This window comes from Ylistrum balloti, unplaced genomic scaffold (genome assembly GCF_031769215.1).
Source record: "Ylistrum balloti isolate Yb309-2 unplaced genomic scaffold, AGI_CSIRO_Ybal_v1 Utg369722, whole genome shotgun sequence".
NCBI classification, from domain to species: domain Eukaryota; kingdom Metazoa; phylum Mollusca; class Bivalvia; order Pectinida; family Pectinidae; genus Ylistrum; species Ylistrum balloti.
Genome location: NW_026781941.1, coordinates 1,244,755 through 1,263,071, shown reverse-complemented (window position 1 = coordinate 1,263,071; position 18,317 = coordinate 1,244,755). Strand labels below are relative to the sequence as shown.

The 18,317-nt window shown below is 34.7% G+C and overlaps 1 protein-coding gene across 1 annotated transcript; it reads right to left on the bottom strand.

The window, feature by feature from the left end:
* Positions 1-893: 893 nt before the first annotated feature.
* On the bottom strand, positions 894-15,740 carry LOC132565410 (glycerol-3-phosphate acyltransferase 3-like). Its single transcript, XM_060230052.1, has 14 exons — positions 15,597-15,740; positions 9,410-9,527; positions 8,612-8,763; positions 8,124-8,166; positions 7,730-7,784; positions 7,527-7,592; positions 6,847-6,921; positions 4,329-4,509; positions 3,609-3,724; positions 3,307-3,362; positions 2,787-2,872; positions 1,866-1,994; positions 1,444-1,523; positions 894-1,126 (listed from the first exon to the last, which is right to left on the bottom strand). The coding sequence occupies exons 1-14, from the start codon at positions 15,738-15,740 to the stop codon at positions 1,039-1,041; spliced, it is 1,389 nt and encodes a 462-aa protein (XP_060086035.1). The 3' UTR covers positions 894-1,038.
* Between the last annotated feature and the right edge of the window lie 2,577 nt (positions 15,741-18,317).

Genomic DNA, 18,317 nt, shown 5'->3' with positions numbered 1-18,317 from the left:
TTCAATATTCTGTATGCATCAAAGTTGAAATATCTTGACACAGAATGTAATACACGTCATAGTGGATGTGCAAATTGATCATTGAATTAAATTACTGACAAGAATTACAATCATGTCTCGCTTATGCTGCTTCGTTACTATGGTAATATCTGAGCAGAATGCAGTGCCCAGTTTCCCCCTGAAGAAAATTGGGGGGAACAAAAATAATGGGGTTAATTTGAATCAATATATGTAAACACCATAGATACGTTGCTGTCCTCTTTTAATAACGATACATTTCAATTGGAAAGGGAAAATTTTGTAAATTCTTTTATTTCAAAATCACTAAAATGTAACATTTTGATTCCGAAAATATCACTGTTTTAGAGACGTAAAAGTACTAATTTCCTGTACCTTGTAATCCATCTGGTGGCCTTAGATGTCCCGACTACAATGAAGGTATATTCCAGGTTTGATTGGAAATACACTACTTCATGAGAAACTGAGCAAAATGCAAGCTGGACCTTAAACTTTCAAATTTGGATAAATTTTGACTATGAAACTGTCAGAAAAAAAATCATCATAGTCTCACTCCCCTCGACTTTTTGTTGCAGAGAAGACAAATAATTGAAATGGCATTTAAAATTTATTGCAATAAAGTAAATGTATTTAGAGTAACTGGATAATTTAGCCCACAGACGAGTGATTAGTTAGTGATCACATGGTCCAAGTTACTTACTTCATGAATGAGGAAGGCAGAGGGATCCTGCTGAAATATTTGTAGATAGTATTATTTTTTGTGTCAAGATATTTCGACTAAACAATAAGAACCCACCAATGGCTAATTCTAGTAATTAGCTGTTGTAATATTGCCTCATAAAGTGGCGGTATCCACGGTTTTAAGTAAAGACACCTATGACATGATTTAACACTAACACTTTTAGAAATAGTTATATAACAAACATTTTTTATACACTGAATGCATGGGTTACTCCCTAGATTTCTTCATTCTTCAATAAGTCAACAACTGTATATCACTAATTACTTTGCAGAACCCTTTCACTCAACTTTCAAAAGTTTACTGAATTCTTCCTGTGGTTTAGACTTCCAGGAGTCTTTTACTCTCATCCTTTTCAGCTGCCCATCCCTGCAAAAACAATACTGCATCAATGAGCACTCTTTCCATCAATCACACTATTTGAGGTCATTAATGGCTTATTACTATATTACTATCAGGGGAGATAACTGTACTTTGGGTGATGATAACTGTAATTCATTTTGGGTAATGGCATGAGTTATTGAACTATACATACTCAGGGAGTTTATGTTAACATGACAGATGCAGAACATGCATGTATTTATTAACTGTTCTTATGAGTAAAGAGCTTGTCATACTTTAATGTCATGTCCTGTCTACTCTCGTGCTGATCCCATGTTAGCTTCAGATTACAATGCATATCTTACCATTCTAAATCAACTAATCCACCTCGTCTCGCAATTTCCTTTTTCACTCTATTTGCAAAAGTAACTGCATCTTCATTAACCTGTCAAAACGGCAAAAATGTTAAATATTGTTGACAATCATACTTTTAGGGCCTATGAACCCAACATTTAGCAATTGATGTAGTTAAGTAATGAAAATGAAATAGATTTTCATTGTTTACTCTTTTTTATAGGTAGATGGGTACCATATATCTGCTACAAGTGTCTAACTTACATTTTTCTCTATAGGTAGGTAGGTAGGTACTATACATCTGCTACAAGTGTCTAACTTACACTTTTCTCTATAGGAAGATAGATACCATATATCTGCTACAAGTGTCTAACTTACACTTTTATCTATAAGTAGGTAGATACCATATATCTGCTACAAGCATCTAACTTACATTTTTCACCATAGGAGGTAGGTACCATACATCTGCTACAAGTGCCCAACTTGTCAATATCTGGAAAACATGGCTTAACATCCCCATTTTACTGCTGTCCCAGAATGCATCACCAAAACGTGGATCATACTGTATACAAAAACATATAAACCTATGTACAATAAATTGCATAAAAAGCATAATTTATTCAGTTCTATTAAACATGAAACATTTTTTTTATAATGCTTGGCCATTAATTCTGTACAAGGGACATGAATCCTGACAGAGTAATTATCACTAGCTTCTAAAGAATAACTAGGTTATATCATTATGAAAACAAGACTACTGCTGTGTGTAACAATTCATGCCCATCAAATGCCAAAGAAAGAAGGATTTGTTGTAACAAGAAGATAACAGCGGCATAACTCTGACAATGCCTGGTCACATGAAAAACCAATAAAAATGTCAAATCCTTATGATTCTTCCACCACCATATCAAATTTTAAAGGAATTGAAACAGAGAATTTCAAAAATTGTTGTCTTTTCTATACAATGTCCATATATAAGGGACATAATTCTGCTAAAACAATAGCAAAATTCTGTAACAAGAACTCTTTTGACTATCTTGGTATGGTATGTTTGAGGCAAGATTCATTAATATTAGAAATAAAGAAAGCAGTAACAAGGTAAAGTTAATGACAAAATGACAGCACAGGGCTTACCATCATATGACCCACTGTTGATGGGTGTATAAATTGATATTTGGAGATAAGCTGAAAATTAGCACTCAAGACTTAATACCAATTGACTTTCCAAGCTTATTGGACAAAACTGACCAAAAATACTGCAGAACAGCTATGAAGTGGTCTTCTGAGACAGTAGCAATTGGCCTGTACCTGTAAGGTGTAGCCTATTCAGTTAATCATAAACAATGGTACATACCTTTATAGCTACTGGATATATTGTGGAACCCACTTCAAAACTCCCCTTCTTAAACATCACTACTGAAGTATTGTTTATACAAGTACCTGAAACAGATCATTAGGACATATCTGCTTAGCTTTTGCCAAAATCCTCAGGTGAATGAGTCAAGAGACCACACAAATTGGGACAGAAAGCAACAAAATTAACAACGTATATCACATCTCTTACTACATGTATCTGGTTTACTGAAGAGCTCTCAGAAATGCATTATGCAATGTACTTATTCTTTGACTAAACACCAGAAATATCCACCAGCATGCCAGCATTAATCAACTCATGAGAGAATGTTTACATGTATACATACAGGAAATTGTATGATGGGAGGTAACTCTTACATAATTCAAGTTTACAATATGTCAAATGTCAATAAAGCATGATTCTGTCGAATCATTTGGACTACTCCAGTAAAACTCTTTGAAATAGTCTGTAAACTGATTTTTGAGATGACTGCTACAATCCAGACTTGTATATATCTCACCTTCAGGAAATATCAATATCGGTAGTTTATCTTCATTATCTACATGCTCTTTTAACCTGTAACAAACAAAATAACATTACATGACAAACACAATCACTGCAAAACACTAAAATTCTGTTGCTACAATAGTAAAAGTGCTACATTTACATACCAGTGTGCAGATCAAAATATTTTATGTATTCATGGCAAACTATGATGTCTGTTTTTGAGTATTTTGATCAAACAAATTGTATGCTCATATAATATGTGAAAGAATCAATGAACTATGACATATTCCATTGTCCATGTCTTCTTTTACATACCTTCTAGCTACTAAGTGTCTGTCCCTGACCTCTGACCTTTCAAACCAAATATGGGATGTGGCCCTGGAGAGGGCTCGCTGCACAATACCAAGAAATCCATTATGGGCCTGTCCAACCTAGTAAAATACATAAATATATACTTTTAGTACCATTCACCATGATAAGTCAAACAACATGTTCCTTATAACATAGTGTTTTACAAAATTTAACAAAAATATTTTCATATACCTTATGTGAAACACTAAACAGATTTTCCCCATAATCATCCTATCTAATACAAGAATAATGAACCTTGTATTTTTTTCCCATTTTTCTTTCTATTTCGTACCTTGTCTGAAGCTTAGAAAAAGAAATCTGTCTGAGAATGATATGGCAACTAATTGAAGATCATATATTTTCTCCCAGATTAACTACAAAATATTTCAAACAAGCACATACTTGTACAATTTTACTAGGTAAAACAAATTGCAGATTGTGAAATTTCTACCTGCTCACACTCCCACCAAGAGAACTCATAATTTCAACCTCTAGTTCATGTTGCTCTTAATATGCAGTTATCATATATCTGTACAGTCATGTAGCATGCTGTGCATACATTTTTGGTAACAAGATAAAATCAAAATTTAATGTTTAAAGATTGCCAAAATTTTAATTGTTCATCATATATCTCTGACATAATTCATGATAAAAATTCCGAAGTAGTACAACCAAATTGGTTACCATAGCATAACAACTATCACAGGAGAGAATGATAACATCAATTGGTGAGGTATGGTTGGCAACACATATTCCATTCTTTGCAATGTTCTCTCGATTGTGGAATGTCAGTACTGCAGAACATGCTCTTGCCAACATACGATGAGACATCAGACTCGCTCGTTTGTTTAATCTTTTCTTTAGACTGGAAAATATTAAAACATAAAATTCAGAAGAGTTTTAATTCTGTAATAATAAATGAGGTATGTGAGTATTTTTGGAGTAGAATTTAATTTTGATCCAAGGTTTCAATTTATTATCCAAGAATGCCAATCTTGAATAACTTGCAGGTAAACAAAAACTTATGCCATAGCATAAAATTAAAAGACCAGTAAGTTTATCTCTGATATTGCGAATGAGCCTAGTGCTACAGAATAACAAGGGACTAGAATCATTTAGCCAGTTTGATTTATCATAACCAATAATATATTTCAAGAATCAACAAATTAAAGAAAAAGATAACACCACATCTATTAAATTAGCTATATAGGAGCAGAAAAACATCTGTAATTCTATTTGGCTCCATTACTTTATTGTATTAAAACTCAAAAACATGAACAGAGGAGACATCCTAATCCAGACATTTAGAGCAGAGAAGGCTGGATATTGATGGCCAAGATACCATATCAGTGAAACAAAAAATGCATCCTTGTTGGATAGAGGAAAGGGTGGATGGAAATTTGATTAGTGGATCAACAGAGTAGTGAGAGCTAGATAGTGGGATTAATAGAGTAGTGAGGGCTAGATAGTGGGATTAACAGAGAAGTGAGAGCTAGATAGTGGGATCAACAGAGTAGTGAGAGTTAGATAGTGAGATTAACAGAGTAGTGAGGGCTAGATAGTGGGATCAACAGAGTAGTGAGGGCTAGGTATTGGGATTAACAGAGTAGTGAGGGCTAGATAGTGGCATTAACAGAGTAGTGAGGGCTAGATAGTGGGATCAACAGAGTAGTGAGGGCTAGATAGTGGCATTAACAGAGTAGTGAGGGCTAGATATTGGGATTAACAGAGTAGTGAGGGCTAGATAGTGGCATTAACAGAGAAGTGAGGGCTAGATAGTGGGATCAACAGAGTAGTGAGGGCTAGATTGTGGGATTAACAGAGAAGTGAGGACTAGATAGTGGGATTAACAGAGTAGTGAGGGCTAGATAGTGGGATTAACAGAGAAGTGAGGACTAGACAGTGGGATTAACAGAGTAGTGAGGATCAGATAGTGGGATTAACAGAGTAGTGAGAGCTAGATAGTGGGATTAACAGAGTAGTGAGGGCTAGATAGTGGCATTAACAGAGTAGTGAGGGCTAGATAGTGGGATTAACAGAGTAGTGAGGGCTAGATATTGGGATTAACAGAGTAGTGAGGGCTAGATAGTGGGATTAAAGTGGGATTAAACAGAGTAGTGAGGGTTAGATAGTGGGATTAAAAGAGTAGTGGGATTTGGGATTAACAGAGTAGTGAGGGCTAGATAGTGGGATTAACAGAGTAGTGAGGGCTAGATAGTGGGATTGACAGAGTAGTGAGGGCTAGATAGTGGGATTAACAGAGTAGTGAGGGCTAGATAGTGGCATTAACAGAGTAGTGAGGGCTAGATAGTGGGATTAACTGAGTAATGAGGGCTAGATAGTGGGATTAACAGAGTAGTGAGGGTTAGATAGTGGGATTAACAGAGTAGTGAGGACTAGACAGTGGGATTAACAGAGTAGTGAGGGCTAGATATTGGGATTAACAGAGTAGTGAGGGCTAGATAGTGGCATTAAAATAGTAGTGAGAGCCAGATAGTGGGATTAAAAGAGTAGTGAGGGCTAGACAGTGGGATTAACAGAGTAGTGAGGGTCAGATAGTGGGATTAACAGAGTAGTGAGAGCTAGATAGTGGGATTAACAGAGTAGTGAGGGCTAGATAGTGGGATTAACAGAGAAGTGAGGGCTAGATAGTGGGATCAACAGAGTAGTGAGGGCTAGATAGTGGGATTAACAGAGTAGTGAGGGCTAGATAGTGGCATTAACAGAGTAGTGAGGGCTAGATAGTGGGATTAACTGAGTAATGAGGGTTAGATAGTGGGATCAACAGAGTAGTGAGGGCTAGCTATTGGGATTAACAGAGCAGTGAAGGCTAGATAGTGGCATTAACAGAGTAGTGAGGGCTTGATAGTGGGATTAACAGAGTAGTGAGGGCTTGATAGTGGGATTAACAAAGTAGTGAGGATAGTGAGACAGCTGAAAGAATGATGGCACCTGGATTTATGAGGCTAAAATGTGTATAAGACTGAATTCTGATGGGTCCAGGGGGAAAGCAAATATAAGTGGAACCTTTTTAAATCCTCTGAATAAAGAGTAACTAGGCCTTAGGTTTAAACCATATATATTGTAACTTTACAGGTATAAACGTGAGTGAAGGAGACCAGTGTCCTGTGACTTTTTTTTTCAGAACAGAAATGGGTACATGTAAATTAATAAATATATATTAATGTGATAGTACACCTACTTGCTTTCTGGTAAATAGCCAATAATGGCTGTGGAGAGTATCAGCCAGGACAGACCTGTACAAAGAACAAGCACTCTGAAACAAAAATATGATGTATCATGTTATTCTGAATCAATCATAAGACCTTTATCATTAATATGTTTAATCAAACAAATTTTGAATAGACTTCACACTGGGTTTCATATCATTCCAAAAGAGGGTTTTGATTGACAAAATTCAGAATTCATTTTGCATTTTACTGAGTCCGTTGTTACTCACTCTGTCATAAGGGTAATATATTGAGGAGACTTACGGTTTCATATTCTGAAATGCTGATGAAAAAAATCCATTGATGCTACATGTTTTATAGGGCCTTAAGCACGACATAAGCTTAGCAATTGTGATGTATACTTGGAGTCAAATCTGTGTATGAAGGTCACTCAAGGCAACAAAGAGAAGTGGTCATTATAGGCAGTTATTAAGGTTAAACGACCATGAAATGTTTATCATACTGATCCAAATACAATGGCTTTATATAGGTAGCTAACTGTTGGAGTCTGAGTACATATATGTACAATATCAAATGACAAGAAAAAGGATATATTTTAAATCGTCATACAGCAGATGAGAAAATATTAAATAACAAAATCAGAAAACAATTATTAAAACAATAATTTTGTAGGCTTAATTTGAGATCTTACCTGAAGGGCAAGAGTATGAAGTACCTAACAAAACATCCCAGGCACCAAAGAATAGTCAGACGCACACTACAAGTAAAACAGAAAATAGGTCTTGAATAACCACTAACTACGAACATGGCTCGTTCCATCATTCAAATTTTGTCAGTCCGTTGTTGTGTTGGTTTGGTTCTTAAATTTCTCATTTTCATCGATGCCATAATTACCTGATAAATTGGTAGCCTAATGTTGTTCTTGTTAGAAAATTCCAGCTTTTAAGCTCTACAATGAAAAATCAAAAATGTTAAAAGAACATTTGCAGTAAACATTAGGCATATATCACACCCAGAATATTACCATTGACTGTTACAAAAACATAGCAATCTCTACTGAATGTTGGCACCTTCAGTTCCTAATTATACAAGCTTATATTACACTGTATGATCTACAAAACTAATTTCGTATTTTACGGATTGTGTTTAAAATGATGTATTTGTTGATTTTAACACAAGAAACAACCATTTTGTGATGTTTTTTGACAGTTGTTTCAATATGTGTGGAGACATAGTCTTTTTGAAAAATCTTTCTTCTGTCAATATTGAAACGTAAAAGATGACCAACCTTCAGCTGTAAAACACTGTGTTACATCATCTTCGATGACTGCCTAGGGAAAATAAAAACAGAGAGACTGAATACAATGATCATATGGTCTACTAAACAGTGAACAACTGATGTGCGTGGTCTTTGTACAAAGGCTAGGGTATATTGCAAGATAAGCAATATATAATCAGTACTCAGAGTTACACATTTGAACAGTTACATATGTATATCATGTTTACAAATTTAACATCTTGTATTCCAAATGCACTAAAATCAATGACTTTTCAATTTAGTAAGATTAATTTGTCCTATTTCTATTTACTTGATAGAAGATTTTGATATAAGAGTATCATGATATGGAAAGGTCATAATCTGTCATGTCGAAAATAATATTCAATAATTTTCTGTGATAAACATGTCATACATGGCCCATGTCACTGTATAAGTTATCACTCAACTACAATCTTCTGTAACAAGTGAAAGATCAAGATTTAAATCAACCAACTTACTTCAACTCCACATTTTGCAAAGTACATGATATCAGAAATATGAAATTCCTTTTTCAAGTTTGTGATATCATATTCCGGTCTTTGAGATGGCATCTTTAAACCTCCCATGGCAGAGATGGAAATGTCACGACGGATAACTTGCTGATCATGACCTGGAAAGTAATCTATCATTATTTAGGGTCACGACCAAGATGATCATTTTAATTCAAAGGACATACAGATACATGGCATTAACATGATTACTGTATAAATCTAAAAACTAATCATTAAATTTGAGTCTGTACAGGTACAATCTATGCTCAATAAAAACTAATTGTGTTGATCACAAAGACAATATTTTTCTAAAATTTTTAATTAACATAATGTCTGATACAAGAGGTCCAAGAGGAGATGCCCAGTATTGCTTGATCTTAATTCTTTGTTCTTTAAATGTTACTTCCTATTTTGAAGAAAAAAAAAATCATAAGTTCAAAATCATAAGTTACAAAATAGGACTTCAAACTTTGAGGATGTTTTACTTACATCAGATGCTAAGCTTTTATTACATCAGAATGTTGATATATATTTTTCAAAAAACCAAGCAAAATAATATTTTGCCTTTTAGCCAATTATTTTCATGTCTGTTTTAGTACGAAGACATTTGTGAATTTTAGCCAAACTTAAAGTTTAATCATTTCTGATCATACCACCAGTTAGTTCATCTTATATGAATGTAGCAAATATAAGTCAAAATAAGTTTGAGAAGTGCATCCTCACACATCCGATACAAAATTCAATTAGTAAGACATTTATAAATACCATTTTCCTTTTCTCCTCTAATCAGTTCCTCATCATCTTCCTCCTCTTCTTCAGACTCTGATCGACTATATTGTTTTCTGTGAGTTTCATTGTATAAAGCTATCCTCTCTTGCCCCCACTATAAAACATATACAAAAATAACATTCAGATAACAAACATTTTAAATCATAAACAAAGACAGAGCTTCAATTTGTATAAACTTTTAAATTATGTCATTAAATGTAGACACTGAATACAACAGAGTTAAGTGTTTGGCTAATTAGCTCTGACTGGTTTGGCAGAAGATAGAGAAAATCATGTAGACCTCAGATATTATCACAGCAGATGATGTTTGTTTCCCTTCAGTTTTAACAGACTGTTTCCTGATCTATAAATAAACATTCAGTATTTTGGATGCAGTGATTAAGCTTTTGGAGTCTGTGGTGTTGCACCTTAGCTATCAAACATTGCTGAAATTAAGAAGTTTTAGGTTAGTGTGCTCTTCCGTATCTGAACTTTATTTTGAGGAAGGGTAATCATGAGCTGGTATGTCTGTGTAGCTGTTGTTTAAAATGTAACAGACTTCCAAGTTCTAGTTACTTTTGTCATCCTATTTTGGTCTACCTCATCCACAAATGTATTTTGTACATGAAAGTCTCCTTCCTGTACAGGAAACATGGATATATAGACCTCAGATATTATCACAGCAGATGATGTTTGTTTCAAAATCTGTGCTAAATCAAATGTTATACATGTATATAGAACATAAGTGCTACATGATAGTCTACGTGCTTCATGGTAGATGTATTATACTTCTAAGAAGTTAGGAACATAGGACTCTAAGATACATTTTTGCATGCTGCGTTAGACATGCCTAGTCATCTTTCTTTAATTGGCACATTGTGTTTTCCAGTCATCAGTGATAGCAATAACTGAGCTAAATAATGAAAACTAGGAAAAATATCATTTGATTGTGAGGACTTAAAATTCTTCACACAAACCAATAATAACAAGATTACTTTAATTTTCATCACTACTAGCTACAAATGTAAAGTTTCCTCAAGCCAATCCATCAACAGAACAATCAGGCATTCATTGATGCTATTAGATATCATACATTATAACAGGTTAGGAACATCCTTGAATTTGCAAAGATGCACTGGAAGACAAATACATCCTCTCATTACAGTGTATTTTTATCCTCTGAACTGAGACACATTTAAGTACAGGTAAGTCTTAAATTGATTTTTAAGATAATTGGACAAAATGGCATTTTCTCATTCACAGGCTGGGATACTTATCTGATAGGCAACATTTTGCAAACAAAAATATGAGAAATATGTTGTCTACTTTTTACACAAATTGATAAACCAAACTATTGTGCAATCTTGCCATTGAAAACAATGAAATCTTTTGTCAGAAAAATGCTGGTGATCGTGAGAACATTCCAAATTAGATTCACCAACATGTGTATGATTTGCTGTGGCTGTCCGTTGAATACACTGCACAGAGTATGGTTTACTGAATTGTAAACAAATAAGATAACATATGATCAACATTTTCTTTCAATGTAGTTTATATACTTACCTTGGTAAGTTTATTGTGAATTTGTGAATATGCTATTTTGTCTGATTCTTAAGCTTGCATGATTTATATTTACACCAATATATCTCAGTTCAGAGGATTAAGATCCTCTTTAATGAGAGGATGTGTTGGACTTTCATTACACCCTCTCAAAATAAACCCAAATAACATTTTACCTCAGACTATGATTTTAGCACTCAAAATACTAACAAATATATTTTGGGTATCCAACTTCATGTTGCACTTATGTTCCCCTTATCTGCACACTTTATCTTTTTCACACTCAGGTCATAGTGTAGGCATTAGATGTTGGTGAGCGTTAATCGCACATCATATGATCTGGATAAACAATGGGTTTTTAGCTGCCGTGAATATAGCAATATACTTGAAGTTTGGAGAGAATCTACAAGTTGTCAGTGGTCAGGTGTGCCTCTAACAGCTACCTGAGTACTGTATAAAAATCAGAGTTGACAGAGATAACCAGGAACAAAGAAACAGTCTCGATGAAAGACATGTTGGCTAGCACGACAAAGATATATGATGGTAGCAGCGTCCCTAGCAACACCGACAAACAGGTAAGGGGAAGACCCCTCCGGTCTAAATCTGGCACAAAAATAAACCAAAGGAATCAGAAAATTCTATATTCGCTACAACTTCAATTTATGAGAAACTGCTGATAATGAGGATGGTGATTGGACCTATTAGGCTTGCAACACCACATTTTTGGACCCAGACGTGAAAATGCTGGAATGTGAACGATGAACTTCAATTTTCTGCACAAGATGCCAAGGTTTCTACAGAAATCTGACTCAATGTGGTTCTGTATGGCTTGCAAGGAAGTTAAACAGAAAAATATAATTACTGATTTAAAAATTGAGGAGAGATATCATGATATTATGAAGGAGTATGAGGGAAGAATATCCACACTGGAGGATTCGATCTCAAATAAATGTAATGAGGAGACAGTTAGAAGAATAATTATGGCAACTAGAGAAGCTGAACCCAGCTTGAATCCGCAAGAATGGCCAAAGCCACAGTCTAACAAGAGGGTTGCATATATAGAACCAGATATTACTAACATCATGTCAGAAATTAATGAACGGAAAGAGAGGGAGTGAAACCTAGTAGTCTTCAGTGTACCAGAGTGTGGAGATAGAGACACGAATGCTAGAAAACAGCACGATACGGAATTCACCAATAAGATGCTGCAGAAATGCAAAGTCAACACAGGTGATAAACTAGTACTTAAGTCTGTGAGAATAGGGAGCTATCAGAAAGACAAACAAGGCAAGGAGCAAAAAGGTAGACCACTGCTGGTGTCACTTTAGAGTCTGGAAATAAAAAACTGTTAAAAAATATCAAGAATTTACACAAGGAAAATGTATTTAAAAACATTAGGAACAGTAACGACTTAACAAAGGCTGAAAGGGAACACAAGAAGGAATTATGAAGAATAACCAAAGAAAAAAAAAGAGAGCAGAATTTGTCAGAGGAATTTACTTTCAAAGTCTAGGGCCCACCATGGGCCAGGAAAATCACCAGAATTCAAACTACAACTGTATAACTGAGAAAACTGCAACCAATTGGAACACAGCACATGCAGCTACAAAATAGGACAAATGTAAATCAAAAATAATAAAAGACTTAAAATGCTTTCATACAAATGCAGATCAGCTTAAAAACAAAATGTCTGAATTGAGTATTAAACAAAGAAAATCCAGATATAATAGGAATTACTGAAGTAAAGGCAAAAAACCATCTTTACAGTCTAAAAGCATCAGAATTCAGTATAGAAGGGAACCAAAATTACAGTATTTTTAGTAAAAAGGTGGAAAATGACCAGGGAAGAGGCATACTCATCCTAGTCAACAAAGAATTGTATACTAATGAAGTAGTAATAAGTACATAGTTTCAAGAAAATTTGTTTCTACAAATCTGAACACAACAAATTAAATCAATCCTTCTAGGTCTAATATACAGGTCACCTTCGACATCTGATGAGAATAATTATGCCTTGCTAGACTTACTAGAAGAAGCAGCTGGTAAAGGGCATGAAAAATTTGTAATGATGGGAGAAAACACAGAAACACACAAATTTAAATTCACACACAAACTTTAAGACAACTTTATCTTTCAAAACGTCAATCAGCAAACTAGATGGAGAGGTAGAGATAACCCACACATCCTTGATCTGGTTATAACAAAAGATGAAAACTCACTTTCAACAACAGAACATCAGAGTGCACTTGGCAAAAGGGATCACTGCACACTTTTGTTTAATATATTATGCAACATCAATTTAAGTTTACTACTAAAAACGAAATAATGTTACAAAGTAGCTAATGCTACTATAATTAATGAGGAGCTAAGAAACAAAAACTGGATAATAAAACTGACATATACTGTAGATGAGAACCGGCAACAATTTAAGAATACCCTGAAGGAAATAGAAGAGAAATTTGTCCCAACCAAAATTATAACTATAGGGAGAAACAATAGACACAGCTTTCCAGCAAATCAAGAAACACTAGACACATCAGAAAGAAACATTCATCATCCAGAAAACTGCTAGAAACGATCAGGAAATACACAAGGAATATAACAAAATACGCAATAAAGTAAGGAAAGTAACCTGTAAAGCCAGAAAAGAGTATGAAATGAATATTGCAACAAAGACAAAAACCAATCCGAAAGTAATTTGGAACTACATTAAGTCAAAATCAACTACTAAGTCTGATATTGGAGATCTACATTCTGATCCAAAGGACAATAAATTAGTCAGAATAACAACAGACAACGGCAAAGCAAATATCCTATGTCATTTTTTCAGTAGTGTTTTTGTAAAAGAACAGGAAAACAACACACCAGAACTACCGTATATAAAAAACTGATCAAAGAAGAAATGCCTAGACTCAAGGTGAAGGAGGCAACTGTTTTTCAGCTATTGATGAGACTCAAACCAGGAAAATCACCAGGACTAGACAGTCTTCACCCTATGTACCTAAAAAAATATCGCATCATCAATATCGAGTCCACTGACAGGAATTTTTAATCAAACGCTATCCGAGGGAACACTGTCAGATGACTGGAAAAAAGCTAAGATCTGTGCAATATACAAGAAAGGGGACAAATGCATAGCAGGAAATTATACACCAGTTAGTCTAACATCTGTTCCATGTAAAGTTTTGGGAACATATCACAAACTTCACAAGAGGAAACAACTACTTCTCTCCAAAACAGTCTGGTTTTATATCTCGAAGATCACCTATCTCCAGTTATTAGAGGTGATGGATAAGTGGAACGAAGCTCCAGACAATGGTCAAATTATTGACCGTGTCTACATGGATTATCAAAAAGCATTCCATACTGTCCAACATAAAACATTAATCAGCAAACACAAGTTGTATAACTTCTCAAAACAATTAATCTCCTGGATATCATCATTCCTAACAAACAGAAGCCATAAAGTATCAGTGAATGGGGAAGTCTCTGAATGGGGCAATGTAACTTAGGTATCCCACAAGGATCAGTCCTAGGACCAATATTCTTCATAATATTCATAAATGATCTGTCAGATATTGTCCAATTGGATATGTTTCTCTTTGCAGACAACACAAAGATATTTAAAATAATAGAGAATAAAAACCACTGCACTGAGCTACAGGAAGACATGGAGACTATGTGTAATTGGAGTGACACATGGTTACTTAGAATGCATCCGGACAAAGGAAACATCAAAACACCTATATCACCTTAATGCTGCATACAATCTCAAAGGAAGATACCTCCAAATAACAACCAATGAAAAAGATATTGGGGTGACCATAGACTCAGATCTTTCATTCAATAAAGATATATGCAAGAAAGTTAAAAAAGCAAATTCTATGTTCGGTCTCTTAAGAGAAACATTTCAATTTATGGACCTATAATCATTTGCTACTCTGTATAAATGATTTGTAAAGTCTCAGCTGGATTATGCTAGTCCAGTGTGGTCTCCATACCTATGTAAGCATATAGATATGATAGATGGAGTCAAATGCAGAGCAACAAAGTGTCTTCCAGGAATGAAGGATCTGGACTATAAGGAGAGATTGAAAAAATTAAAACTTCCAACATTGGCCTTCCAGAGGGTAAGGGGAAACATGATTGAGCTGTACAAGATGGTAAACGGTGTATATAACAGGGAATGCTGCAGTGCCTTATCATTATAGGAGGATGCATCACAAAGACATAGTGGTAGAGGAAACTCCAAGAAGATATACCCCAAGAGATCAACTGGCACATGAAGAAAAATAATTTCTGAATAAGAACAGTTAAAATATTGAACAGTCTACCGGAAATAACAGTATCTGCACCTAGTGTAAATGCTTTCAAAAACGCCCTAGACAATCATCGGAAAAATCAAGGACTATTCTATCACTACAAAGCTCAAATAACTACATAATTTATCTTATCGAGAACAGAACTGTATGCTATATTTATATGTCACACATGTAACAAGTTTTTGTAATGGAGTCTGGTTTAGAGGACTTCAAAATTCTGCACCAGAAATAAACTTAACTTAACTTGATGCCAAAGAGGTTTAGCTGTTCAGGCCTAGTCAATAAGTATACCATATGATTACCTTAAATATTTTTAGCATCAAGTCTGCGTATTTCCTCCGCAATCCCAGACTCTTCCCAAGTGATGCCAGTATTACAGCTAATAATATCAGAAAGGCAAGTGGAGTAAACAACAATGTTAACACGATGAACAGTTGTTCGTCCATCTTTGGTTTCTGTGACTTCGATGTTCCTAAGCCAATCAATCGTTTCGTAGACGGGATGGTTGATCTTCGTCAAATGGGCGCTTATAATTAAAGCTAATAGTCAAAGCCGATCAAATATCCGGAAATTACGTCTATACACGCCGTAAGAGGTACAAACTGCAAAGTACAAGATTTTAAAAAATTCAGCGGTCATCCAATGATAACAGCCAACAATACTATGTAGAGATATTTTTATAATAACGAACAAAATACATAAAACTGAATGGAGATGAAAGATATCACATCTTTTATATGCATACTAATATTATATTATTGTATTTCTGCATTCAAACAGAACACTGTCTGTACTAGTATTTACAACCGTGAAGTCTAAAAATGTAAATTAGCTTATTATGAATATTTGCAACACACTACATGTACTTGCTTACATAGATATGATAAAAATGTACACAGTAAGCTTAACAACACATAACATCCAATTTTAATTTCAGTAGCGCAAAAAATAGCACAATATCAACTCATGTAGTACACTTACATATCTTACATAGGTCTACATTTATATACTTTAGATAACTGACATATCATGCCATACGGCCATGTCATGAATATCGTAACTTATCTGTAAAAAACACTAATATCACGTGATAAGTAATTCCTGTATTGATGACGTCATACGATTATTGTTGTAATGAAAAATGGACCGTCCGCGTGGATATAAGTCTGTCTTACAGGGTAATTAAATCAAGAGTTTTGGCTTACTGTTCAGAAATATAAATCAGTACTTACGACAGCGTACAAATTATTAACTTCGTTTAATTAATTCCTTATTATACCGACACTCGTGTAAGATCTTCTTTACATACAACAATAGCTTTTTATACTTGTGTTCTTGTTATTATTCCTTATCCATTTCTATAACAAATGTTCAGTTTAACATGTTATCACAGATTTATTGTTGCTTTGAGATCACTGTGATTTTATTATTTTGATTATTATGAAGGCAATTTTGTGCTCAAGCATATCAATATATTTTGAATAAGGAGATTCCAGGTTTTATCTATTTCTATTGAAAGGACATGTGTCTTTAGCAGCCGGTTTCCCATTAACTCAAGAAGTCTTCTCCAAAGCATAGTCGACTACTTTCGAAGTATATTGGTATTATCGAAAACTATCCAAAGTCATTTGGGTTAAGTGTCTCGCCCAATAACACATCCACAACGGCTGGGTCGATCCGTGATTTCCTTCCTAAAGCAAGCAGCGTCTGAAGGATCGGAAACCACATCCTTGACCTTTACCAGAGATTTCAGTGGTCCAATGAAACCTAGCTATCGCCACCCATTTACTGGTTGTATCTTAATGTATCGAAACATATGCTCTGGTGATTATTTACAAACAAACTCCGACATATCATGAGACGATATTTGGTTTGCATAGCTTATTTGTTGTTTTATAACAGAAAAAATACTGTATCAAGAAAATGCGTACTTTTCATGCCTTTTAGCTTATCATTTTGATATACTAAAACAACATTTTAAATAACTTCAGATTACTTAAATAGCTTTTATTTGATTAATTAAAATAAGTAAGTAACTTCTAATGGGTGTTTTAAACACTGATCAGGTTACATTCCACAAAACCACGACACAGGGAAGTATTTTTTAAGTAAATAAATGTAACGTGGAATTTATTTTAAGATTAAGAGTGAATGTTATAGAAACTTTTAAAAGATACATGTAACAGAACTGGTCGATATTCCAACTTCCTGCAGGCAGTGCAATTAGTGAAAACCTAATTTGTAACCATCATGTTGGGGTCAATCTTTCGAAATTAAAAAAAAAACTTATTAAGAAATGACAAAAAGATGATATTATGACGAGGGAGAGAGAGAGAGAGAGAGAGAGAGAGAGAGAGAGAGAGAGAGAGAGAGAGAGAGAGAGAGAGAGAGAGAGAGAGAGAGAGAGGGATAAAGAGAGCATGATCCTGAACACGTTTAGTTTTACCAACCAAAAGCCGAATGTGCACATTGTAATACATCGTGATGACAAATAGGAAAATAACTTTCAAGAGCCTTGATCTTTCATCCTTTCATCCGTGACAACACAATTTCAAATCTATATGTCTGTACTTCGTGACTAAAGACTACGTGAACCTAGTCACGGCTCAACGACCAAACACAAAATTTAACACCAGGGAAATATCCACCATCCTTCTGTAATATGTCCCTTGGCAAAATGCCTGTTTATAATTTTGAATATGAGACCTAAATGTCTCTGTTTGATCTTGTTTGATTGTAAAGGAAAACGTACCTGTTGATAATTCGTGGCTTACTTAAATAATTGAATCAATGAAATTTGGAAACTACATGTATTACCGCTTGATAGTAAAATTTATAATTGGTCATTTATTGTGATGTCTGATAGGACGGATGGGGAACGGGTGATAAAAAGGCCTAATGCCGAGGTGTGAAAGTGAATTGCCCTGGGGGGTATAGCAGTGATGTCCAAGACAAAGGTAAAATGATATTGAGCCAAGTGGTAACATGGGCCATACTAGGGTTGGTGTAGTCAAACGTCTGAA

Excerpts from the sequence above, each read along its gene's own strand:
- LOC132565410 (XM_060230052.1), bottom strand. The coding sequence starts at position 15,740 with ATGGACGAACAACTGTTCATCGTGTTAACATTGTTGTTTACTCCACTT. Across the intron at positions 8,764-9,409 it reads TAGAGGAGAAAAGGAAAATG|GTCATGATCAGCAAGTTATC; the intron begins GTATTTATAAAT and ends ATTACTTTCCAG. Across the intron at positions 1,127-1,443 it reads GGATTAGTTGATTTAGAATG|GGATGGGCAGCTGAAAAGGA; the intron begins GTAAGATATGCA and ends TTGTTTTTGCAG.